Raw genomic sequence first — 27732 nt, forward strand, 5'->3', positions numbered from 1 at the left:
AGGATTTTTCCTGTCTGTTGTCTTAATGACACTTTAAAATGCTTGAACGTTTTCCTCGTGTAAAATGAACATGTATTTCTTAATCCAATCAGGCTTTAATGTAGTTTTCACAGTCAGATTTGAACCTTGAATCAACTCATTTTGAACATTTTCCTTCTTCCTTCATCCAAAGCTTCGAACTCTGATAACGCTCCTGTCAGCCATGGCTGCTTGCATCAAACATATATGTGTGGTGACGTGATAAAGGTCTCTCATGTATAGTGATCTGTGTCAGGTTGCTTGGAAACTGAAATTGCATTTATATAGAGTATGTCTATTAAGAATTTGGCATTTAAAGAGACTAACGGTGTTCTGTTGAGACAAACATTTTAAATATTTAACAAGAAAAAAAATGAAACAATATCAAATTTTCATCAAGTGAAATATAACAAAGGTTCAATACACATCAGTATAATACTTTTGCATTATGTAGGCAGCCGAAGGAGGTATAACACATAATTGTTCTTCCTCTGATTTATAAAATGTCCTGAACACATACCACCACCAAGACCCAACATCCCCCTTAGATCCAATCAAGAGACACCAAATTGCACACACATAGAGATCAGTTCCCATAAAAATGCTTAATTTTTTTCTATGAGTATTCACTGGGAAAAGAGTGAAAAGGTCAAAAAATGCCTTCTCTCATCTCTCTACTCTCTCTGCACCCTGATCTGGATCCACACTATCATTTAACGGCTTCTTCCCTGACCCCAGGGGCGTTTCTAGGATTGAAAGAAAGGGGGGGCTTAGCCCCCAAGGATGGGTAATGTTTGCGTGCGCAGCGCGCGCCAATTTTTTTTGGGCTCATTTTGGGCTCTGGATATCCATTGTTTCAGACAGTTAACTGATTATAAACAACATTCTATAGGCACTGATATTGTTTTAAAATACTAGAGATAGATATTATTGCAAAGAATAGAGAGCTGTCGATAGTTATTTCTTACATTTCAAATTTGCTCGTTCACACTCTTGCTCACAGGAGACATTTTCTAACAAAATAGCTAGCTAGCTAGCTTAGTGTTAACATAGCTCATTACAATATTCCCTTTCATTTGCCTCAAGTAAACCTAAATTTAAGCAGGTAACAATCGTTAACAACTACAGATAGCCACATTCTGTAACTACCTGTACTTGCAATTTCACTCCGTGCATCATTTACTATGAGCTAAACTCCTTGGCTGTAATCCTGCGGTCTTGATGAGAGACGTTACTTGGCAGAGTGAGAAAGCCAGCGCAGCAGCGATGCAGACTCCCCAAGGTCCTAGTGCCCGGCCTTTTATTGTTAAGTATGATGAGAGGCTAGTGGGTTGTAATTTGAAGGGGGAGAAAACATACAAACCAGAAACACTCACATATGTAGCATGTTAGAGTTATAAATAACTTGTCCATGTGTAAAACAATAGTTTAATTAAAAAATATAAAATTAAAAAAAAAAAAATCCCAATAATTATTTGGGGGGACTGAAGAACATTTTAGGGGGGCTTCAGCCCCCCTAAAACAGGCCTAACGACGCCCCTGCCTGACCCTTACCTCGTCTCTCCTCCAAGTTATGTGATATTCTGTCCACTATCTTTTTTTGTAATTTTGCTTAAAAACAAACAAATATAAACATAATTGTTTACGTTATATCACCCAGCCAGACAAAAAATCAGGAATTGCTCAGATCAACACGAGTACACGTCTGGGTTTTGTCACAGTTGTGGTCCGGTTTGAGAGACGCAGGCTGACAAAAGAAACACATCACTTTTCTAACTCAGCTGCCCAAACTGTGTTTGTGGAGGCTGAAGATCGGCAGCAGAAGAAGAGAATAGAAGTTTTGCGCCTCTCTTGCGCTACAGGTGGAGTTTTTTATTGTCTGTAAATGTTTTAGTTTGCTGCGAAGAGGTTGGGGAATTTATTTCTTTTCAGACAGCAGACGGACCAAGCTGCTTCACATTCAGTGGAAACTCTATAGGCCAATTGTCTGCACCGCTTCAGCTCCGTGCTCTGGGCAGCAGGGGAGGAAACGATAGCTTCACCCCAGAAGTGAGTCTGTGCTTTGATGTGAAGGGTTTTATGATCACAACATGCTGAGGAAAGGTGAAATGAATGCAGTGGGAAATACTGTAGGCATTTCAAGTTTCGGTTTCTGGGTGGACAGCAGAGGTGATGCAAGGAGATGAACGCAGATAGCTCCAGATAGGAAGACGGAGAAGGTATCAAATGGGGAAAAAAGGGGAACTTCCTGAAGCGGAATATTGAATCACAAGAATATCTGGAGCAAAGAAAAAATCCTATAGTTGTGGTTATCTTGTCAGGAGTCTGTAGGATCATATGTTTCCTCTGCTGCTGCATTTCTTTTCAAGTTTGACAGTTATCATTGACAAGGTGTCACCACATTTTCACATCACATTGCTTGTAACATCATCGCTACACATATTTCCTGCTAAAGGAACAACGGAGGCTGTGGCCATGTGGCTTTTTAAATCCCAATTTGCAGCATTGTCATTATATTTACTGCTAAAATGTTTTTATGCAACATATGACACAAACTTTCTTCCTTTGTGTCCACCTATATTTTATTTGCACTGTCTGGTTCTATGTCAAAATGCGTTTCGTTTTACTTGTACTTGTGCAATGGCAATAAAGTTGAATCTCATCTAAAGAACAATGTCAAGACCTAAAGTACTAAACTGAGCGACTTAGAAAACTGTTAGAAACGCTGCAGCTTTTTTGAATCTCTCCTTTGCTGCTATAAAAAAGTATTTTCACAGATTTATGCCCTGCTCATCATATCCTTAGATCTTGCGGTGTTCAAACGTCTGCCAGCTTTTATTAGGGTGTCTGATGTTCATAATGAAAATCCACCCTTCCTCATCATACCCCACCTCCAGCTTGCAGTGATGACTCATGGCATGACTGATGCGTGAACTCGTCGTTCTGCAGATCTCCGTCCACTGCGGCTTGAAATGAGACCATATCATCTTTTTTAAATCCTCAGGGGTCTCGTGTGTGTTCACGGCCCTTACCGAGAGATAACACGTCCCATAAGTCTCTATCTCTGACTAGATGTGTAATTCATGGTATACAGGGGCCGTGAAAATACTTTTCAGGAATGCATTGGTTTTTTTATTCTAGGGAAAGAAAGAATATATTATCATGTCATCACCAGATAATGTACGAAGGGAATAATCTAGGTTTTGTAATAGAGCATTTATGTGGGAAAATATTTCAAGTAAATGGCCAATGATATTAATCATATGCTAATGAGGGGGTATTATGAATATAAAAAGAGCTCTTACCCATTTCAGGGACCTAGTGAGCCACTTGGACCGCAAAGGCCAAACTGGAATCATGGTGGTGTGGCAGATTTCCTATTTGAGTCACCAGCTTGTCCCGCAACATTAGCTACTTTGCTGCAGGTCAGCCACCCACATAGCTAGCTCGTTAGCTTTGTCATTAGAATTCATTGAATCCTGGGATATGTTGGCCCAAGAGAGATCCACCCATAGTCATTGGATCCTTCGTTGCTCAGGAATGGAAGGATATGTCGGCCATTTGAAGTAGCCTTTGAGATGGGACAGCCTAGTGGTGAAGCCGAGACGCAATACACCCTTTTCACAGCAGCCATTTTATTGGGCTTCAAATGCAGCCTCCAAAGGATGGAACCCCTGACTTGAGATAAAGGCTAAAGTTACTGTTGCTACATGTCAAACTTATATAGTATCAAACGTTTATAATATCTGTGATTGGTTGAAACACTCTGCCCCCTGCTTACTGTCTTTAACAATGCACTTGATGGTGCAAACTGGAATTTGCTCTTTATTTATTAGTGTAGGTCAAAGAGGTCATTGTCAGTTTCTGTAAAGGATAGAAATCTACTTACCTAGTAAACCTGATATTTTTTTAACTATTTTGATGTTATTATATTATTCTGACTCAAGAATTTCCTTTAGCACAATAAAGTCTTGTCTTGTCATAACTGGGTAATATTGTTGTAAAATGTGTTCAGTTATACATTTAATTTAGGGTATAATTAGATTCATTTTCTATTAAAAAGCTTTTCTCCTTGAGTTTGTTGGAAATGCAGAACTTAGAGGAGGGGAACTGCACAAACAAAGATGTGTGTGTGTGTCTCAGCAGAACAATACTGAGGATAAGAATGAGCAGCAGAGAGATGTCTTTTGCTGCAAGACAGGATTGAGACATTTATTTTCTATCTTCAGCCACTTTTTTTTTGTAAATGTTGAAATCCATTCTTACTGACAAAGCTTCATGCTGCTGCTTTTCTTAGTGAAGAAGAAAAACAAAATCACGTAACAGGCGCTTTTCAAAGCCGGCAAAGACTGAGTGGCTGACACTCCAAAGACAGATTTTAGGTCGAGTACTTTCAGGCTGTGAACTCTACACAAACCGGAGGTTGTGGAAAGTTCAGGGAATTATTAAGAAGATTGGCAAAACAAACATTAAGTGCAAGCTTGAATTTTTCCTGTAATTGATTTGCTGCTGCAGCACAAGGCTGCATCATCATTATGACTCATATCTGCACAGAGTTTGTGAAATAACCTTGTGAGTAGTCCCATCAAATTCCACTTACATTCACGAGATGCTCAACTTGTAACTGATACCACTCTAGACAGAATAAATGAATGAAGTACTTCCACTCACATTACATCTACATTAAAGCTATTTAGCTCTTGCTTTGATCTAAAGCAAATTATCATGAGGGCAGCAGTAGAATTAGCTTATGGGATCGGCCTGATACGGCCCTGATAATAGATCCAAGCAAACACTGCTGTAATGTGAGACCGCTTCTCTGCCAGGAAAGTTCGACAAAAAGAAATTAGAGGAAGAGTGGCTCGAGAGCGAGGAAGATCGGATTTAGACAGGAGGATATTTGCGGGAGGGTATGGAGGAGAGGGGCCTGATACAAGAGGGATGTGGGTTATTTCTTGAGGAGATGAGTTCCGAGTTTACAAGGAAAAGGCGAGGTTGTGCCGCGCTGACTTAGAGTGTTCCATGCCATGACGACCTGAATTTTAATAACACAATGTGGACTCTAACGTGGAGTGGTGATTTGTTTGTACCTCAATGCTGATCCACTGTGATAGCAGCCGCTAAACCACACGGAGCAGGTGTCAGAAGTTTGGTTAACCTGATTATTATTGGACTTTTGGTGCAGGAGGGCAGTCGTTCTTCCCAGCACCATCTCAAAGCAGTGAAGTGTAGTGTGATTGTTTGCTGAAGTGCTGTGAAGTGCTTGAATGAGTCACAGTGCAAATTCAATGATGGGTTTGATCAGAAATATAACTTTAAAATATGAGAGCGTTTTGAAGAACATCCGAGCCCTCCATAGGAATGGTCGACTCCCACTATCTTGACACTAATGACCCATTTCTTGTAATTAATTTGAAGAAGGCAGCAGATAATTAGTGGTTAACTACAGGGATGTCACACGGGCAAACACTCTGAGGCGTGTTTTTCATTGTCACAGGGGAAAGATGACACTGAATTATATCCGTGCTGAGGTTGCACACAGTGAGAGGGATTCCGCTAATGTTCCAATGTTTTAGCTTTTTTAGCTTGAACGAATATGGTGTGGGTTTAGTTGGGTTTGATCAAGGAATAAGGTTTTTAATCACAGCAACAATCCCAGTGTCATCCTTGGGACACTCGACATATCCATCTTTTAAACTAATGTGCTGCTATCAGCACAATGCAGTTCAGCAATGCACAACGTGTTCCCACTAAAATGGAACTGGCAGCATTTCGGTAGAAGCCTCCAACACAGAAGCCTCAAGTCTTGCATCAGTCACTTCAGTCCAGACTGAAATATCTCATGTTGGAGGAATTTCAGAAATACATAGTGCCCAGAGGATTAATGCTATTGACTTTTGTGATCCCTTTACTTAGGAGCCACCAAAGTCACATCCACATTTTTTGTCATTTCGGTTGTTCGTTTTTTTGTCAGATGATACTGCGTTTGATGTTATGTTCTCTGACAGATGGTGATTAAACACACATTTACTTTAAAAAGAGAAGGATGTCGGCTGTGCTTTCTGTTCTTCACATAATGACACAGTGCACACAGGGGTGTCAAAAGTCAAGTCAAACTTTATTGAAATAGCCCAATATGCCTAATCACAAATTTGCATCAGGGAGTTTGACATCTGTTCAGCTTCATGTTCTGTTCCGAGACCCTCGAATTGGAGGAAAAAACGGAAAAGCAACAGAGGAGGGATCCATTCCAGGACGGACAAAGAAGCAATAGGTGCCATGTGCACAGAATAGAGCAACAGAGTAGATTTATAGTATGGACAGCCAGGATGGCAACGTTATAGACTGTACACATTAGTGAAGAATATGATCTGTGAGAACATTGTGCATCATCCAGGTGCTGGGAAGAGATAAAACCTGAGCCAAACGACCTCCTCTCCCACATTAAGACCTGGAAAAAGGAGTGATGCAAGAGGCAAAAACCAAACACTCGCACAGAACACAAACACACAGAGGGAGAGTAAGTGAAAAGGAGGAGGCTGGAGGACGAAACACCCAGAATTGAGGCAGGAGAGGGAGAGAGGTCTCAGGGCAGCATAGGGTCCAACACTGCAGCGTGGCAGCCCACCAAAATAAGGACATTTGTTTTGAGGTATTTGTGGAACACTTCGCTCTCACCAGTCAAAGGGATGATACTCAGATTTCTGTGAATCACATATGCTGTGACTGATACATCAGGGAAGCTTTCCCTCTGATAGTCTGGACTCTGAGGATTTCCCTGGCTGGACATATTAACCTATGCCTCCTGCACACTAGAGGATTTTCATATCAGATTTTAAAACCATGGAGGACTAAAGTCATTTCGACAAATGTAACACATTTTTACACACAGTAGAAGATCCGGTGGAAGCGCAGGACCACACGCTTGACGTGACGATTTCATACTTGGAAACTTGGAGAAACTTGTGTGATCAAACGTGACTTCAGAATAAAAATAAACATGGAGGGGAACCGCTTGCATCATTAGTTGTATGCATGTTTTTGTAACATTTTGCACAACAGAACTCATTAAACAAGGACTCATACCACTGGCACAGGAAAATAGTCTTATTTATGCTCTAGGCATTATTTCAGATCGAAACACAAGAATGCAACATGTTGCTGTCGCTTTCTGTTCAGCTCACTCTTATCGGCTGTTGCAGCTTTCTGAATCATTGTTCCCGTCATACTACACAAGTCTCCCCGATTTTAGATTTGTAAATATCAAACATCTTTAATACACACAGCTCAAAACAATTCTGATTCAGTCTGTTTCTTTAAGACTTTTAATCCATCACAAGTCAGGATAATTTGGCCAAATAACCAGTTCCGTTCAACGCCCCACGGTCGTCAAAAGGGCGGAATCTGACCCCTAATCGTCCCAATTATCCTCTAGCAAAAGAGAGAGAACTCCAAAACCACACTACTCGTAATCGAGCAGACTCTAGTCACCTTTAACCTGCCGAGCACTAAGTCTCAAATGTCAAACCTCATTTAAACCCCTGCGTACAGCTCTATAAGGCTGCTGTACATCCAGTCTTCTCTCAGCAGAAGTGATGTAAGCTGTTGATTAGACCGGACCGAGAAGGAGCCGGCCGCAGCGGTCAGTCTCTCAGAAACTGTCCCGGACAAATGTTCATCTCAGCACATATAAGTGATTTCTGAGCCTCCTCCGCAGGCGCTGCTCCTGACATCTCTTTTAACAACTCCATAAAAATGTAAGCCTGTAAATAGAGGAGCACATCTTCATTCCCTCTGCAGAGCGTTTGAATTGCTTTGAGATACCATTCAAATTCTTCAGATACTAATCAGCAGCCGGATTCATTTCCTGATTCATTCCGCTTCAAGCTTTAATTCAGTTTTTTTTTCTTTATCCATATCCTGTTTGACGTTTTCATTTGAAATGAAAACAGAAGGGATCAAATAAACGTTAATAACTTACTTGTTACGGCTGTCAACAAATGCAGGAGAGAATGTATATAAGAAATTCACTCAAATGGGTTCTCATTAATAACCATTACCACAGAACAAACTACATTAAATCTTGATTTCATGATGATTAGAAATACATGAAGGGAAGCACGGGTTAGGCTAATAATGCAATTATGTGAAGTAGTGATGTAAAAAATTTATAAAGCTGCATTGGTTTGTTTGTCCTTCATTGACTTACAGACATGATGCTGTAAAGCAAATAAAGATAATATAACTGTATATACACAAAATATTTATCATGCCGACGATGTCAGTAGCTGGAGGCATGTTATTTTCGGGTTGTCTGTCCGAACTATTCTTTTGAACTCGGTATCTGAAGATCTCCTTGAGATATATTTTCCATTTTCAGTTGGACTCAAAGCGGAGCAGATTAGATTTTGGTGGTCAAAGGGTCAAGGTCACAATGCCCCAATGTTCTTGTGAACATGATATATCAGCAACTCTCAAAGGGAATTCCATTAAAACAGACACAAACTTTCACCTGGACCTAGGGATCACTTGAATCGATTTTGGAAGCACTGTGACCTCACACACCATTTCTGCCTCGTGAACATGTAATCTGAAGAGCACCTCGAGAGGATCCTTTTAGATTTGACACAACTGATCACTTTGACTCACAGACTTTCTTAATACCCACTTACGCAGTTTTTACAAAGGTTCTGACATTCACCAGTAAATCTTCTGAGATTTGTTATGTAAGAACAGAATCTACGCACCCTGAAGAGCATCTCAGCTGTCAAGGAAACTGAGATGCTACTGTAAAATAATCAGTTGTTCTTTTAATTTTACAGCTGTATAATAAGATTTAAGTTGACACAAGGTTTTATTATTTTTATTCAGGTTTTTTGTGTTATTTCATATCCACTGCAGACACTACAAAATATAACTTTTTTAGGGTTAGAGTCCGGTGCAGCCTCGTCTTTTGATGTTGTCACACCTGACTTCTTTAATGTTCTTTTCAGTTTCTGTTTTCTGTGTGTGCACACGACACTGCAGTCTCACGCCCTTTTAGTGGCTTTGGCAGGGTGTTTACCTATATGCTTATTGGGAAAACTCGCTTTAGACTTACGAAGACACGGCATTCATCAATATAAGAACACGATTGCAAACATTTCTGCAGTTCAAGAACGTGTCATGAAACGGCCGTAGAGTTTTCTAAAATAAACTTCTTAAGATCAAAGATATTTGTGAATGAGGCCAAATGTCATGTTGGCCTCATAAAACAGGTTTCTTGCCTCTTCAAAATGATAATTTTCCAATTATAACTAGTTGTCTCTCGGACTCAAAGATCAACCGATTAGATTTCAGTGGTCAAAGGTCATGTTGACTTTCTTCGTGTGAGTCTGGAAGAAATTCATGTAGACTGAAACTGTGGTTGGCGAAGGTATAAAACCGCAGGGCGTTTTTTTTTCCGTATTTATGAGGGAATTTGTCATCATTAACATTTGCTCAATGACGGTGTCACAATTAGAAAGGCTTTGTCTAGATTCTCACCCCGGGGTCCTGACCCTCCCAGGGGTCTTCATTATGAGGCGAGTGAGTGCTACAGGTCTTTAGTCATCAAGGACACAGACTTCTCCTCCTGGATTGTGGGACATTAACATTTCCCATCATGGGGACTCATTTCTCACAGCGGAGAATACATTAGGTTGCAGAGGTGATGAATCACTTCTGCTTATCGGCCAGTACAGTACATGATGTACATCGCTGCACAGCTTTTCACTCCATAGCTAAAAAACTAATTTGATTCTTGTACAGAATTGAAGGATGTTTGTCTTCTGTCAGCTGTGAAATGATTGTGTAGTCCACAGTCATGTCCTTCCTTGGAGATATGGAGATATTCTGTATCTGACGCTGCCCCGTCAACACCTCAGCAGTTAAACCCTGCGTATCACAGGGCGTTAGTTTTGTAACAAAGGACAAATCTCACACTCACCGATGTCCTCTGTTCCACTTGGTTAGCTGGACGTCCTCACAGTCAAGAAGAAACAGTCATCTGACGTTATTCAACCATAACGCTCTACTGATGAAACTCCCAAACTTCTCTTTTAATTTTCTTTTTTTTGCACATTTGTGTTTGCGTACAAATGTTTATTCTTATGTACAAAACAGATTGTTATTTGCTCGTACAATCTTTCTGTGCCACTGCACGTCTATTTAATTGTAATTTTTTTCTTTTTTTTTCTATTGCCTTTTTCTATTTCTCTATTCTCTTGTCTACCTCATTCTGACGTGCCTGCTGCTGTAACAACTGAATTTCCCCGGTGTGTGGATCAATAAAGTTTAATCTTATCTTATCTTATCTTGGCTAAAACTGGTCACTTCATCCATCCAGTGACTACCTAACCTTGGATATCACCTTCCCTTGATTTTGGCAGAACTGGGTTCAGGTATTTTTCATCTTTTAAATGGAGTGAGCTGCAATCTCCTACGTTGGTGATTTCAAATATTTGGTTTCTGATCTTTTTCACAAGTCTTCCTTGTAGTGTTGCTTTTATCTTTGTTGTGTGGTATTTATTTGCTGATTGTGAATGTCTGCTGTATTATATAAACAGTGGATACAATTTACAAAAATTAAATAAACCCTCCAGCCCCATGTCTGTTTTTCATTCTGATCAGTGCAGCACTGGTCCCAAGGAGCTGATTCCTGTTTGTATAATTTATGATCTCGCAGTGCACAAGTCCATGATGTTAAATGTCTGTGACACAACCCAGGACACAACCAGGGTCGTCTCGGAAGCCTCCGTCAGCTGGATGGTTGCATTGATTATTTTGGATTTGTACATTCGATTTTCTCGACAACCGCTCATCCAAAAAACTTTCCAACAAACTGAACTCACTTGAATCCTCCGAAACACGCTCACAAAGTTTGAAGTTGTTCATAAGAGACGAGGCAGACAGAGATTTTCTGTTTATAGTTTGATGTTCAGATCAAAACAGAAATACACAACACGCACTTAAAAAAACAGTACAAAAAAAAAGAAAATATTAAAATTATGTTATTCACATCATTGTGTTTCCCGGCAACACGAGGGAGCGAGTTCAGCTCAAACTTTATACTTTATAAAGTGCAGTTCAGACATTTCTTCCCTGAAAACTAACTTGTACTGTATGAACATCAGGTGCAAGGTTTACACACAGTGTCACAACAACATCTGTGCGGCCTCTGTTACAGCTGTGGTTTCACATTTGAGAGCTTGTGTGTCTGTGTCGTGACTTTTAACTTAGTGCGAGACCTCGGTTGAATGTTTTTTAACCGAACTCTTAAAAGTAGAGCGGACTCGTTGCTTGGCTTTTGTTGTCAGTCGTTGACAAATCTTTTCTCTGTGCTTGTGATGTTTAAAAAAAACAGGTGTGGCAGTGCGGCGGCAGCGTGGAGGTCCTGCCTTGTGCTCGCATCGCCCACATCGAGCGCGCTCACAAACCCTACACGGAGGATCTAACGTCGCACGTGCGGCGAAATGCCCTCAGAGTTGCTGAGGTTTGGATGGATGAGTTTAAAAGCCACGTGTACATGGCCTGGAATATTCCCGTGGAGGTGAGCGATCATGTTCATCACATCTTTGTTTTTCTATCCTGTTAAATTTGTTATTGTCCTCTTCCAAGGTAGGTCTGAATTTAATGTATTATCTTGTTATGCTTATCTGTGTTCAGTCATCTACAAAAAGAAGGTTTCATGATGTCGTGCATTCTCGTCTTAACAAAACCAAGTAATCAGATTTTAGAGAAATGCAAAAAACTGTGGAAAGCAGGGTTTCAAGAAATGACTCCTTAGTTGTTTGGTCACTTTGAAGGTCCCTGGTTTTTAATCAGCAACTGTTTTGGAATCAGTGCTCAGCCTGTTAAGAGTTTCACTGCATATCCTATTTTCATATGAACTGAGTGTAAATGGAAGTGTGTTATAAATGTTTTTACCGCACATTATCTTCTTGGAACTGAAAATATTTATTTTTAAACAATATTTGTGTTGGGATTAAATCTGGATTAAGAAAATGTTAATTATAGTAAATAAATATTGTCCTTTGAAAAAAATATTTATCTTTTGCTGACAACCATTTAAAATACAACACCATAAGCTGAGAGTTGAATTACTGAGGAGAAAAATACCCTTAAAATTGCAAAATGTAAAATAGCATTAAACCATCAGGAGCTTTGAAGTTCCTTCAGTTTCTAAGCTTTACAGACAGTGAGGCTGAAACAGCCATATTACCCAGCAAATTTCAGATGTCAGCTAAAACCATTGAGGCATTGTTTGTTCAGAAAAGGAGAAAAACAGAAGCCGGCCTCAGTATCACCTGCTCCTGTCTCACCACAGATGGGTTGACTCATGTACCAAACGCCTCCAGGAGGCTCAAATGTAATGATTTCTCATCACTTCACAAAATTGTCTGACATAAAAACATGCCCCAGAACAAATCTAGACTTAATATGATTCAGTAAAATTTAAACAATAGCAGTAAAGGAATTGAAAGAAATAATAACATTTTAAAAGGTCAATTGAAGAAACTAACTGCTTTACAGATGTGCATTTAGACCACAATGATATGTACAGAAATAATAGAATATGTGCATAATTTGTTTTACTCAGTTTTATATTTTATTACATAAAATATATTCCTTTGAATCCTTTTATTTGAGGATTTGTGGTATTATTTCACATATTGGAATAAAGCTATCTTCAGTGTCAACATGAATATGATACAAAATGTACAAGCTGCACACTGTCTCCTGCTTTTCACAGCTGTGGAGAGGATGCATGTTTTTATTTGATCTTCTGGATCATCTGGATTGACTGAATTAAAATAAATAATGGCACCATGTTGCCTAATGTTAAATGTAGGATGGCTCAAAGGCTAAGTCAAATGTTTATTCACTGAAGCTTTTTTTACATCTTCTGCATAATCTGTTTGAATATGTAAATCCGTGTTATGAATAGATGAACATCTGCAGGCAATTCACTCAGTCAATAATGAGGCATTTAACACAGTCCCTACTTAAGAAGCATGAAAATTTAGCCCCAGCTTCAGCCCCTGGATTTAACTACACAGTAAATTTGGTTTGGGTAAATTTACCTCTGAGATCAACACAGTGCCAGCGTTCATATTAACCTTTGTGTCTTGTTCGTTTCTCCCCCCTTACTTTGGTGCTCCCGGTCAAATTTGACCGGCCTGTTTTAACTGCCCTTACATTAACACAAAAACCATTGATCGTCACCAAATTGTATTTAACTCCCTTTTAACCTGTAAACAATGTTTCAGACTACTGGTTACATGAATAACTGCAGTGAATAGACACAGAAATTGAAAGTTGTATTCCAAAATCCCCTCTTGTTCTGCCTCCTCTGTCCTGGGGGGATGAATACCAGAGCAAGTTGCCATCCTTCGACTGGAATGTCACCTCAGGTGTGTCTTCCACAGGGGCCTCTTCCCCAGGTGCCTCTTCCTCAGGGGCCTCTTCCTCGCCATATGTTGACTGTTCGGTCTCATGATGGTCTGGATCAAAATCAGGATCGTTGTCTTCTATTTCTGAAACATCCTCCTCTATTTCTGGTTCAACTCCAATCCCGTCTTCATCAGTTTGAAAAAAAAGGTCAAGAGCCTCTCTGACAGAAAAACGTCTGATCGGGCGCCGACTCATTGTGTTCAGAGTAAAATAAGAGCAATGCACAAGCAAGCTATATATAGGGGATCTGTGAGAAGATATCATACGTTTTGTATCGAAAGTGTGGTTCACGTGGGGGGATGGACACATTAGCCCGGGAAAGAGCCAGGTTCCCATAACAAACACCTAATTGGTAACTTTGAAGTGTTACACGTTTAGTCTGGAAGGTGTGGTTCACGTAGGGGGACAGGCACATAAGCACGGGAAAGAGAGGACACATGGTCAGTCTGAAAGGGGTTCACGTGGGGTGGAGTGTGTGTGTGTGTGTGCGTGCGTGTATGTGCGTGCGTGTGTGTGTGTGTGTGTGTGTGTGTGTGCGTGTAGGTGTGTTTGTGTGTGTGTGTGTGTGCGTGTAGGTGTGTTTGTGTGTGCGTGTGGTGGTGGTGGTGGATTTGTGGTTGTGTACTATCTGATGAATGAACACAATCTAGGGTCACCAATTCATTTCCTATGGCGGTCATTTTTGACCGGGAACACCACAGGTGTTACAAAGTTGACTAAACAACTAAAAATTCAATGAAAGTAGTGATCAGCAATTGTAAATGTTCAAATGCCTAGTGTGGAGGATATCATAAGCCCTTGAGACAATAAAATGTAAAACACAATATTTATGATTGATCGAAATGGAAATCGGTCAGATTTGACCCGAACACGACACAAAGGTTAAGTTATAACATGTAATATTATTTGTTAGAATTCTACTGCTATATTTGTTGGAGATGCTAACCTCTAAGATGCAATTACGTTTTTTTAATACAGGGTCTAGCCCCTCCAACAGGCCACAATTTTATTAAATACATTTTCCTGTGTGCCAATAAGTGAAACCATATAAGTGGAGAACAACCCTGGGAGCCCCTGACTTATTCCTAGCAATGTGTATTTTATGATCTTATTAAGTTTGTCTATGTACGATCTTAATCTCAAGAGTAACCTAAGATTTATTTATATCTCATATGAAATTCATATGAAAACAAATCAAACTAAATGAGTGCAAAGGGAAAAAATCATGTGAAAAACAAGTGGATATAAATGGGTTTGGAGAATGTCAGTGCTAAAATCTGATGCTTTAATATCGGAGGTTTCAGTGTATATTTAAGTAAATATCCAAAAAATCACTCGTTAAGTCACAGCGACATGTTTACCAACTTGAAAAAGTACATAACACACGAATGTGAGTTTTTTTTTAAAAAATTGTCTCTGTTTAACTTGTCCACTATAATTGAAACTTCACCAAATAAAGCCGTTTTATTTCAAGTTAGTAAAAGCAATTCCTATTGTAGTGTAGTTTTCTATATGGGTTCATCAGTGTATTTTGGGGTTTCCCTATGTAGAGCCAGAGAATTAATAACTATGATTTCAGAGAGACAGGAGAGAGACAGCAGGACCAGTTGTTTACCAAATACATGTATCCAGGTCAGATCTATCTGGATCATTGATCTGCATCAAATTCACCTGTTCACAGATGTTTGCACTCTACATATGCCTGAGTCTTTTTTTAAACATGAATAGAAACAGTTTTGCTGTAATCTCTGTGTTGTTTGATATTCATGGTAAAAGGTCCCGGGGTTTGCCATCAGGGCCAATAGTGAGAACATCTGTTTTATCCTCATCCAGTTTTCTAAAGTGTCGACACATCCAGCCTCTAATTGCTTTCATGAATTAATTTAGTCTGTTTAAATCACTGAGATCCTCACATTTCACTCACAAGTAGAGCTGAGTGTAATTTGCATATAAATTATAAGATATATTCAAAACAGAGAATTAGAAAGCTTCATGGAAACATACAGATAGAAAATAACACAGGTCCCCGAACAGACCCTGAAGGGCACTTCACAGTCCAATCAGTACCAGTCATTAGATTAATGTCGTAGAATAAAACAGAACTTGTGCCTGAAACAGGTAGAAATCAAAAACACTATTAAGTGGAAATAACGTCCGTAAGTGCTTTAAAACCGTAATTACAGTCAGGAGTCTCAGGACTTACCGGTGATGGAAATTTACTTTTCCATCAGTGTTAACGTGAGAGTGGGGCTGAGGCGGGTTGTGTGAAGGAGCTGCTGCCATAATACTGTCAAGGGTTCCCAAGTCTGAAAAGGAAAAAATATCCAAACCCTGTAGAGGATTAAAATACACAGCAAATGGCTCTGAAATGCTTCTTAATGGACCATTGTCACTTCTTCACAAACATTTTAAAACATTCTTATGCTTTGTGTGGAACTATTTGTCTGCGTGTGTGTGTTGGTGTGTGGTTGTTGTTGGATGAATGCAGGACTCGGGGATTGATATCGGCGACATCTCTGAGAGGAAGGCCCTGAGGAAGAGGCTGCAGTGTAAAACCTTCCGATGGTACCTGGTCAACATATACCCCGAGATGAGGATGTACAGCGACACCATCGCATATGGAGCAGTAAGCCGCCTCCATCTTCATCCCGAATTCAATTCAGTGGCAGCAAAAGCTCAAAAAAGGCTTTTAAAAAAATGTCTGTAAATCATTCTAATTCCTGCTGGGATCCGGATGGCTGCAGTCAGGAACACAAACAGTTCAAAGACGACAACTTTGACTCTTTCCTTCCTTAAAATCTTACTAACTTTGTTACAGTGGTTTTTTTGAGACAGCTATAGACACATATATTCGTGAATTCTAAGCTGACTTTAAATATAGAGGCAGAGGTCTTTCCAGCAGAATTGTTTTACTCGGAGACGCCAGAGGAACTATCAACCAACAGGGCACGTTGGCAGTGTTTCTATTTTCCCCCTAGTTGTTCTCAAACAGCTTTATTTCCACGGTCCTCCCACCTTGCATTACAGTGACGCACCCTAATACACGGTGACACACATACCGCAGTATTACTTCACTGCTATATGGGATCTTCCCCCCATAGCGGGGAAACAGAACGACCTCATTACATTCATGTCTCTGACACTGTTGACCTCATTATCCTTTATTTGTGACATGCATCTGATGGGTCAGCCAGTCCCCAGTGGTTTGAGGAGTTACTGCCTCAGAGCAGATCAGCGTCCGTGTTCAACAACAGAGCAGTAAAAACAGAAAGCACCTACGAATAAATTATGTTACAGAAAAATACATTTTCCAAGTCCTATTCGTTCCGTTATCTCTTGATATGCTTCGTATATGACAACAAGCATGTTCAGTGGTTTATATTGAATCCCTCTCGTTTCTCAACTATGTTTCTCTATTAGCTGTCAGAAGGGTGTCTTGGAAGAAGTGTACAGTATCTTCAGACGATGATTAAGAGGCAGAAGCCATGTAAAACATCTCTGTGAGGTTGAACACAGGCAGAGTGATGCTTCGAGCCAACCTCACCATCTTTATTAAAGAGTGTGGTCTTTCAGTTTGATAGCAGCACTTGGTTTCACGTTCAGATTCTGTAAAAACCCTGCTCTCACACTCAAACATACCCTGCTTGCTCTCAAACTTCTTATTCTCGAGTTTACAGTTACAAACATAATTAATGCACCTGACCTGCAGGGATCCCATTAAATTAGTCAAGTTTTTCATTCATGGATTTTATATTTCATTGCCAGCAACTGCTTAATGTTATTGTTGTGCATTTGATAATAAACTCTTGAATCTTGCCAATGAATATAAAAATTACACCTCCTGGGTGGATCTGCCTTGACACAGCTGGTGGCAAGCTGCTCTTCATGTCAGATTATGTTAACCTGCTGCGTATTGTATAATATTACTGCGGACGTAGATGTGCTGATGCAGCACCAGCAGAAAACAGTCCAGTGCGACATCCCCTGTTATGGTTGATATTTGTTCCTCCATATCAGGGGCAGAGACTTTACCTTGCTCTCCTCCTGTTGCCGTTCGTCAGTGGCCTCGCTGTGTGGAGATGATGATGAGACTTTTACTTTCTGCATCTCTGCATTCAGGATTTCAGTCTCTGAACTCATAAAGCTCTGCTTTTTACTCTTCAATGTCATTTTTCATGATTGAACAATTCTGACATTGGGCAGGAAATGTAGCCTTGTGTGGTTTTATACTTCTTATGCTAATTTGGGCGTCTTGTGCACTGACTCCAAAAAGAGCAGTTGGCCTTCATCATGTATGTCATTTGCACATTTTTCTGAAGATGGAAGTTGATGAATCTGACATGGCATGTTTATACTCACCATATGAACAAAGGTAGGAGAAATTTATTAAAAGAATAAAAATTTCTGCTTGCATAAGACCCGTCCTCTTCCTGGTGATCCAGCGTGTGTGGCACAGCGGCTTCATATTCACCAAACCATGCCAACATCAGAGCAGTCCAATCTGGATTAAATTTGAAGCTCTTTTAATTCCCCTCCGTGCATCTCTTATGTTTTATTCAGAAATATGTCACATTACAGAAAGCAAAGAGGCTCTAACTGCTGCTTCACTGTGGTTGATTTAGTCTAATCGTGCCTCCACAGGTGTCTCTCATCGTGTTGCATATTTGTTCGCCCACACAGTAGAAATGTCGAGACCTAAGCTATTGCACGGGACCATGTGCTGCCTGTGGATTTAATGATTATCAGTCAGATGTAGACGCTTCACGAGCCAATGGGGAGATGAATCATCACAAACCGTTCTTTTGATCTCACGTCTTTACCTGATACACCACTCACGCACACACCGCCGGCCCTGGAACTCCCTGCGGTGCAGTGTGCATCTCGCAATCAGGCAAACCTTTGTCATGAAACGCATGAATAAACCTCTGGGCCTCAAAGTCTGAGTCATGTTCATCAGGCGGAATGGATCTGATTTACATTTTCATAAAGAAATAAGCGGATTCAGATTATGATTCACATGTTAGTTTGCTCAGGTCCAGCTTCCTCTCAATGTTCTGTAAATATCCTTTCATATTAATATCCCAGTGAAGATGCTGGTTACTACTGTTTGATGTCAGCATCTTTGGTTCGTAATGCTCTTTTCTCTGTAAGCATCACAGCAAGCAGCTTGGATAGTAATTTATTTCCTCTAGTAGAACGAATGCACTGCAGAGGGCATGGGGTGCATGTGGTAGGTGTATCTCCCACCTTTATTTGTAGAAATCATATGAGCAGCACTGCTCTCCAGGGCACCATGATGCTTTCTTCATCTAACGACTTCTTGCCTTCATCAGAATGGTGTCTACAGTTATTTATAGTTTCCTTTTTAAGTATTATGTCCATTAGTCAGAATGTTCATTGTTTCAAAATGATTTCAGCCTCTCTTATATTTCTATTCAAAGTGAGGTGACATTTTTCAATACAAAATCTCTCATAGTTCATGTATAACCCCAAAGTTACTTCAAAGACGGTTCTAAATGTTCCGAAAACAAAACCCTCTTTTATGACTTTATGTAATTGTCACAAAATAAGCAGCAGTAAATGTAAAAAGGGAAATCTGAATCTTTATTATTATTTATGAAAGAGGTGGTGAACAGAGAGCATGGTAACACTAAATGTAACATTTTCTGTTTGTAAATTAAATAAATTGTAACCTTGGTATCTCTTGATCGTACTCCCATTAATAATAATGTTTATTGCAACCGAAAATATTTGTCTGACGAAACCACATAATTCTGTCCACTTGAACCCACGGAAATCTGTGAAGAATCTACAAATACTCTGAGGTCTATCTGTGGATACATAGACACAGTGCTGCCACTTCTAAATCAAAATATTTATATATTGAGATCTTTGAACTGTTTTGTATCCAACTGCAGCTGTTGATTATTATTTTCCTTATGGATGAATCTGCTGATTATCTCTCAATTAATCAATTGATTACTGACTTTGCCTCCTGAAATATCTTTGTGTGTGTGTGTGTGTGTGTGTGTGTGTGTGTGTGTGTGTGTGTGTGTGTGTGTGTGTGTGTGTGTGTGTGTGTGTGTGTGTGTGTGTGTGTGTGTGTGTGTGTGTGTGTGTGTGTGTGTGTGTGTGTGTGCGCGCGCGCGCGCGCGCGTGCGTGTCTGTCTTTCTTTCAGCTGAAAAACTCTCTGAAGAACGACCTGTGTCTGGACCAAGGACCTGACAACGACAATGTTCCAATCCTGTATCTCTGTCACGGGATGACGCCTCAGGTTAGAGCCCTCCTGAGCCCCCTCCTCTCTCTCTCTCTCTCTATCTCGCTCTCTCTCTCTCTCTCTCTCTCTCTCTCTCTCTCTCTCTCTCTCTCTTTCTCTCTCTGTCTCTCTCTCTCTCTCTCTCTCTCTCTCTCTCTCTTCTCTCTCTCTCTCTCTCTGCACCACAGTTTCACACAGCGAGCAGCATATTCCCAGTTTTAATATATCACCACTATATTTTACTTGCATCTTGGGCTTTTCTTCCTCAATAAAACCTGTTCCGTCATGAAAAAAAAATGACTTGTCTTTCCGCTGCTTTTTCGATTCAATCAAACTCAGTAGCCTTACCTTATGAAACAAGATTGAGTTTTCTCTTTTGCCCTTTGCAGAAACCGTCCTTGTTATTTTTGAATACATATTAAACTCTTCTCCATTTTTCAAACGCCTTCATTTAGGGGTGGCATGTCCTAGCTGAATACTGAACGCTCAGAATAAAATACCACATTATGGAAAACACATCATGTGAAATCCTGCTTTAGAGGTTAGAACTTTTTCCTCTCTCTCTCTAGTTTTCTTCGGTTTAATGCCAGTGATTCAGAAAAACGGATCCCTCACAGGTTTATTTCAGCGTTTTCTCCCATCACATGGTGTTTTGTTAAGGATGTTAAGGAAACATCTCTGTCCAAATAACTGCGAGTTTAAGTGTTTTCAAATGTTAGCTCTGCTGATGATCATTTACAGTCTCCAGCCTCCTCCAGCTCCTATCGATCCGTCCATCCCATTACGTCTGAGCAGATTGTTTTCAGAGATTATTCAACCTTGCTGTGACAGTTATAAACTTGTCTCCCAGAGTCAGACTTGATCTCACATTATCCCTCTCAGCTCAAGTGAAGCTATTGGCAGTTCAGTCGCTTAATTGACGTTTGCGTTGTGTAAATTAAAACTCTTTCAGGGGGAAATCTTTAGTTCAACGCTTGTATTAATCTTGTGGAATCTCACTTTCTTGAAAACACTCATTAGTCAACTTCTGCTGTCCTTTATGAGACCTTGATAACTTGACTGGTTGTTCATTATAAATATGTTATGTGCTATAAATCTCTCATGCATCCAGGCATATCAAACAAAGATTGGAGCAGCACCAGCATTCCTAATGAGAATAGGGATCTCTTTTACAAGACAAATCTAGTCTGCTCTATTTTTATATTTCAGTGTTACATCATCTGGAGGAATTAGCCCAATTTGCCTCTGTAATGGTTCAGACACACAGAGTGGTGCAAATATTTGCTGTAGTCAGTCAAAACGGGATATTGTCAGTGCCAGTTGCTTTTCAGTGCAGGTGCTGTGGGAGAGCTGGGTTTTTGTATCTGAAGCTGCTGCGGTAAAAGCAGAACATCAACGTGCTGAAAGAAAACTGCACAGGCATGCGTGCAGGGATGAGAATTACAAAGCTAACAATCAAAAGCGTGGCTGTCTTTACAAGATCATGTTGTCAGCAAAGCGACAGCGCGGCACTTCAGCTCGAGCAGAAATAAAACATACCGACTTCAGCACAGCGACAATAAGAAAAACCTCAGACACATACGGCCTGGCAGCCTGCGTCGCATAAACACAGAAATCACTCTCGTCAGACTGTTCAAACGTCTGTGAAGGAGGCTGCTGGAGCGTTATCAGACAAATAAGAATGGAGTGAAAGGATAAGAGTCAAAGACGGATAAGCAAATGGGGCACTGGTTTGTTATATATTTTACTAGATAACATTTTGGGGGTCCTGAGTCAGAAGTTTCCAGTCAGAAAATCCTGATCCCACTTGATGTAATGACTTCTACTTTAAGAGACTCTGCTAAATCGCTCGCTCGATATGAATCTGACTCCCCCCCGTCTCGAGCCTCTTTATCGTTCAGATTCTACAAACCAATTAATCTGCCCACTCTTGAATTTTGCTTTAGTTAATTTGTTTGCTGAACTCGCTAGTGGCCATCAAAGTACTTTTTTGTTGAGGTAAATGTACCAGAAAAACATTGTAAAATCCCTTTAACTGTTAGTTTTGTGAAAGCAGAGTATTATCAGTAAATTGTGCTCCAAGTAAGTAACATAAAAGCACTCACAGCATATGTGACATTAATAGATTGTTGTTACAGATGCATCAATATTTACGTCTCAAAAATCTGTCTTTTTATGAAATGTTGGACAATTTGCCTCTTTTGAATGTGTCTTTGGTGAAGCGGCCAATAGATCACAGCCATGTAAAGGTGCCCCTGACAAGATAGTGTTTTCCTAAAGGGGGACGAAGCCAAATGGGCCTGGAGAAACTGTTTGACCTTTAAAACTGCTTTGCTTTTCATAAGCTTGTGCAAAACCGGAGGGAAAGGTACAATACTACATCTTAAAAAGCTGTACGTCCTTTGCACCAATTACCAATCTCATATATTCATACACGGCACATCCTTGTTGTTCACTTGTTTATCATTCCGTTCGCACTACACCAAATTAAAGCCAGTGTTACGCCATTAAACTCTGGGCACCGTGATGCAAATACAATAAACACATTCTCTCTCTCTTTTCACTCTCTCTCTCTCTCTCATGCTTACGTCTTTATTTTTGTCTTTTAAATGCCCGACATGCTCGCCCTGCAAATGTTTTTTTATGTTTTTTTAAGCTTCATTTGAGCAAACTGTCCTACAGGAAAGCAAGGATTCCGTCATAGAGGGCACCGTTATTTGGGTTTCTCCCCAATTTCCTGAATTAATCATGAGCTGCTTTTGTGTGCCTCTCCTTGTCTTCCCCTGTCCTCCTTTCAGTCAGGGTAGCTGTATTAATATGCATTTTTAGTGTATGTAAATCAACCTCATGGACGTCTCTTTCATAGTCAAGACAACCGAAGAGCCTCATTTACTGCATAATTTATCACCTGTATGGTCACATAGAGCTGAGGAGAGGCCATTATCTAAATGTCACCTCGGCCTTGTGAGCATTCGGTGTATCGCAGCACACAGTTTGTTCACGGCAGGATGTGGTGTTTGTTGCAGAATGTTTACTACACCAGTACCCAGCAGCTGCAGGTCGGGCTCCTCAGTCCCACTGTGGACGATGACGACAACAAGTGCCTGGTGGATGTGAACAGCCGACCTCGCCTCATCGAGTGTAGCTACGCCGCGGCCAAACGCATGAAGCTCCACTGGCTCTTCACTCAGGTGACCACGCACGGCCCGGCCCCTCCCACACACACACACACTTTCAGATTACTGCCATTAAGCATCCTCAGTTAGTGTGATCTGTCAAAGCAACAAGTGGAGGATGTAGGTCGCTTAATCGTGCAAGTGGTTAACCGTCTGTCCGGAGTTCAGCTCCATCCGGCAGCTCATTCACATGAGTGGAGCCATATGAAACTTTGTGTTTAAACAGAGCGAGCAGCCACGTTGCAGAATGCCTGATGACAGCGAGTGAATTCGATTTATAGCAGGCTTTAATTTGGGCTCAAAAGACCTCATATTGTTGCCTGCTAAGCTGTCAGTGCAGTTTTAATTATAGATGTATGTTCCTCTTTTCAGCCAAATGTGTATGCAATCCCAAATGTGCTTCACATTAAACGCTTGTTATAATGAATATAATATTCTTTTGACCGTATCTCTTATGGACGGCTGCTATAGATGTGTACATATGGTTTTGTAGCATAATTGGCAGAAGGCATGAAAGTGTTTTATGTGCTTTTACACATCTCCTCACTTATTATTTAGTTTGTATAATTTAGTAAGAGGGAGTCGGCAAGCCTAGAGCAAATCATGTCTCTGAAATAAGGCATCAGTTACTGGATGAAGGTTATTTTATTTATTTTTTATTCAAATGTTGCTGCATTCTGCACAGAACCTGATTAACTGGAGATATTCTTAATCTGCCTCCACTGTAAATAACTCAAAGTGGTTTTTAACAGCCTCGGTTTGTGGATTTTGAATGTGGAATTAAATATGTGCATGGTTGCATGTTTATTAGTCACGAGTTAGTCCTCATTAGGAAAAGCAAACACATGTTCAGTGGGTGGGACTGTACGGTTCGGTTTGCTCATGGATATGTGTGGGTAATACCTGGAACAAATATCTGTTGTTCTGTATATAGCATAGTGAATCCAATGTAAACCCCATACCATCCTAACTAAAATAACAATGCTCTGTGCTGTACATCATATATACAGTACATTCATTATCTAGCTCCTGGAGGCTGTTATAAGAAGAACGCCAAAATGTTGTATGTCCACGACTTGGCTGAGAAAATCCCAGAGCAGCTCTTTCTATCAGTGTTTCACATTTTCATAGATTCTCGGTTTCATTTATCTGAATAACAGCCCACAGCTTTGATTCAAACAGATCTGGTGTCGGGTTTAGTGATGAGTTGCCTCCTGTTGGAGAAACAATGAGCCAATCAGAGCTCCGTAGGCAGGATGAACAATGCTGACATCATCGCTCTGTGCAAGATAAAAAAACTGGGTTCACTGTAAAGGCAAGTGGAAAGACAGATCAACAAGGTTTTTAGAAAGATTGACCAAAATGTTCAATTCAATTAATACACTTTACCCAATTAACTTGGTAAATCTCATCTGGGAAACAGTCCCAGAAGCTCCAAAAGAAAAGTTTCTAACCAGAGGTGGAACAGTAGAGCAGACACTATATTTGACAACTTATTAATTCTAATCAATGTTTTCTGAAAAACTCTCTAGTGAAGCATGCGGCCCTCACCTTTGTGTTGCTTGTTGAAGTTTTTCAGTGCAGAATTTATTACAGCCGTTGTTGCTTCATTACTACGGTCAGCTCCTGAATATCAGGGGCAAACCGAGCGTCTCTCTGTGGGAACCATGTTCTGGTGGCCTCCAATTACTTACAATAGTTCAGTTTTCATAGAAAGTTTACGTCTATTTAATTTATTACATATTTTTTAGAATCAAAATGTATTTTGATCACAGTTGGCTGGGTGGGCCAGTGGGTACTGTGGGGGGGCTGGTGCTGCCCTGACGTATTACTGCCTACACATCTGCCTTATTGGCAATAAAAAAAACATGTAATAGTTCTATACATTCCAATTTTTCAGTTGAATGTAATAATAATTGAGTTTTTAGTTTTTAGTTTTTTTCCTATGCATACAGTAGTTTTTAAAAAGAGTGTCTTATCGTGTCTGAAGCTTTCCACCACATCTTTGGGTTGCGGCAGCACATGGAGTTGCTCTGTTGTCATGGCGATATTATCATCTTTGCAGTTCGCTCATTCACAGCTCGGCTGGAAGCTGTTGTACCCAGAATAGAGATTCAATACACAGAGGATCTAAATGAATCTGGCTTCCTACAAGTGATACACTTTAGTTTAATGTCTTGATTGCACTTATGAGCTGGCTCAGGGCGTCGTTACATATTGGCCCATAAATGCCTACTTACAGCAGTTAATACCAATCTGCTATGTATAAAGAAAATGTCTCTTGGAGCTCAGTGACAAAAGAATAATTTAGCTCACAGTCTGAACAACCAGTCCCATCTTTAGGTCTTTTTCTCCCCAGTCCCTCTTCATTCCTCTTGAGCGATTGGCAGGAGCTTCCTCCTCAGAGCTCTCTCTCTACGCTGTACTGAATGTTGATGGCTTCCTCTTCAGTCACACGTCCTTTTTAAACCTTGACACTGTAATAGAAAAAATGCCTGACTCATTTCATCAGGAATGAGCGGATGTGCTCCCTCAGCTCAGACAGGCAACAGCTGTCTTACTGAAGTTTGTAAATTGTTGGACCTTATTTTATTTTTGCTCTAAAGGTTTTTCCTCTTCCTTCAGGCTCCATATATATCAGACCTAGGTCTTGGTTCCACATTTTTCTGTTTGCCACGTGCCCCTACATATTCACTTTAAATTAAACAATAGGCACTATATTAACGTACTTTGAATGCAAAGTGGCTAAGGTTTATGGGTTCAAAAATAATTGAACAGATACACATGAAGTGAGCAAGTAGATTGCAGGTCATCATTCAGCAGGATATGAATCTCGGAGGTAGGGTTGGTAATTTGTTCCTGAAACACGTTTTATTTTATTTGTTGGAATCATGTAGCCATCTACATATGGTATGAAAGTCAAAGTTCAATTAGCCATAGCTTTGACGGGAAGGCAGATTGGAGGGGGTGGGATGTATCAGTGAAGCCGGCTCTCACTTGCTTTTCCAGGATTACCAACCCGAGCTTTAAACATACAGCCATGACAAAAAAAAGAAGCTTTTCAGGATCAGGAGAGTGAATATACTCAACTGCTCTAGTCAGTGTCATGATCTCAGTGCGCCTGAGGAGAGCTTCACTTGCTGGAGACCAGATGAAACAGAGCGACCCTGCTACATGCAGGAGCTGAAGGAGGCTTCAGTGAAGCTCTGAGAGAGCATCACCAGGGATTCTACAAAGTGTCCGCTGAAACCTGTGGGCCATTCACTTCAAATTATTTTTCCTCAAAACATTAAGTGTGATGAATCTCTCTGACTTCATGCATCTGTCTAAGTATTTTGAGCCCCTGCGTCTGTGGACACCCTGTGTTAAAGGAGCTGTATCGCCGACACAGTTCTTTCTGTACTGATGTTAACCAACTCAAATTAAAGCTGAGACTTGGCACTTTAATGCAGCGCCTGTTATTTGATGTCACACTGAATGTGCTGAAGCTCAGAGCCCGTAGAATAAAAAATGTGTATCTGTCCAAATACCACTTCAGTACCAGATGTTTTTGTTTCTGTCGATCGCTCTGTATTATGTCTTTTTTTTCTTTTTCGCTCTTTTCATTCGGTCTATTCATCGTGTGCATGCTCTCACAGTCTTGGCATTGCACAGAAGAGGGCTAATGACTACACTGGCAATCGCATTGTTGTGTTTGCCTGGAAACCATGTTGATGTTATTTGGTGGGCCACGATGAGGGCGGTTTTGAGAATCAGCCAAAAACGCCCAGAGCTCAGGCCTCTCCGGCAGCTCCCATCCGTATCCATTCACAACAGAGTGGGTTTAAGAGGAGGCAAGTTACATAGATGTTCTAATTGTTCTTCTGGAGCTCGGCCCCATTTTAACCAGCCTGTTTGTCTTTTCAGGGAGGATCCATTCAGAACAGGAAATCAAAGAGATGCCTGGAGCTCGTGGCGAGCAGCGACAATGAGTTCGGCTTCCAACTGGCTCTGCAGAAATGCTCTGGACAGAAGTGGTCCATCACAAATGTTCTGTTTAGCAGCTTATTATGATCGACTGCTGAAAGGAACTCCTGACCAAATAGCACATCGATTTTTGGAGGGATGTGTGCACATGTGTATGCGCGTGTCTGCGTGTGTGACTGGTGCATGGTTGACCATGTTTTTTTTTTAGCATTGCGATTTCCTCTGATGAGCAGCCAACATCACATCACAAATGTTAACAAATTTTATTTTGCCTAAAGGATCCGCCCTCGTTAGGGGACATTTTGCAGATTTGACAAGGTAGTATATTTAGTATATTTTGTGGTAACAACAGTACAGTCAGATTTTTGTTGACTTGAAAGATGTAATGGGTTCAGTATGTTTTTGTACTTTGTTCATATTTGCTACTGTGTAGCGAGTTCTCGGAACCGGTCCCTGCTGTAATTATGTTCTTCTTTTAGTGTCTCAGGTTTGTAGGTTTATTATGAGATTCATCTGTACAGTTGTGGGAAAACGTTGGAATAAATCTGAAAACATTAGATAATTTTCTAAATGTAAATATTTCAAATGTTTGTCATATAAAACAGTAAATTGATGATTACTGATGTAATCTACTTAGTGCAAGTGCCTCTTTTCTTTTGTTTTTAAGGCACAATTTATTATTCACACATTGATAAGAGACGTACCCTTGGCATTTAATATGAAAGGACTGGAATCTGCCGTCAGTTTCAAATAGATTATTGACTCTCAAAACTTACTGATGTGAACCGACAGTTCAATACACTGTAAAAGATAATAACGCTGGGAAATATTCAAAACACAAG

At 40.4% G+C, this 27732-nt stretch overlaps 1 protein-coding gene across 1 annotated transcript in view; it reads left to right on the forward strand.

Moving 5' to 3' along the window:
* galnt18b (UDP-N-acetyl-alpha-D-galactosamine:polypeptide N-acetylgalactosaminyltransferase 18b) overlaps window positions 1–26977 on the forward strand; it is a 95410-nt gene extending 68433 nt beyond the window's left edge. The window contains exons 7-11 of the mRNA XM_061068815.1: window positions 11402–11587; window positions 15980–16117; window positions 19671–19766; window positions 22775–22939; window positions 26831–26977. Coding sequence (XP_060924798.1) covers window positions 11402–11587; window positions 15980–16117; window positions 19671–19766; window positions 22775–22939; window positions 26831–26977 — 732 coding nt within the window. The remainder of the gene's footprint in view (window positions 1–11401; window positions 11588–15979; window positions 16118–19670; window positions 19767–22774; window positions 22940–26830) is intronic.
* The last annotated feature ends 755 nt before the right edge of the window (window positions 26978–27732 follow it).

The sequence above is a fragment of the Limanda limanda genome, chromosome 3 (genome assembly GCF_963576545.1).
Source record: "Limanda limanda chromosome 3, fLimLim1.1, whole genome shotgun sequence".
Lineage (NCBI taxonomy): Eukaryota > Metazoa > Chordata > Actinopteri > Pleuronectiformes > Pleuronectidae > Limanda > Limanda limanda.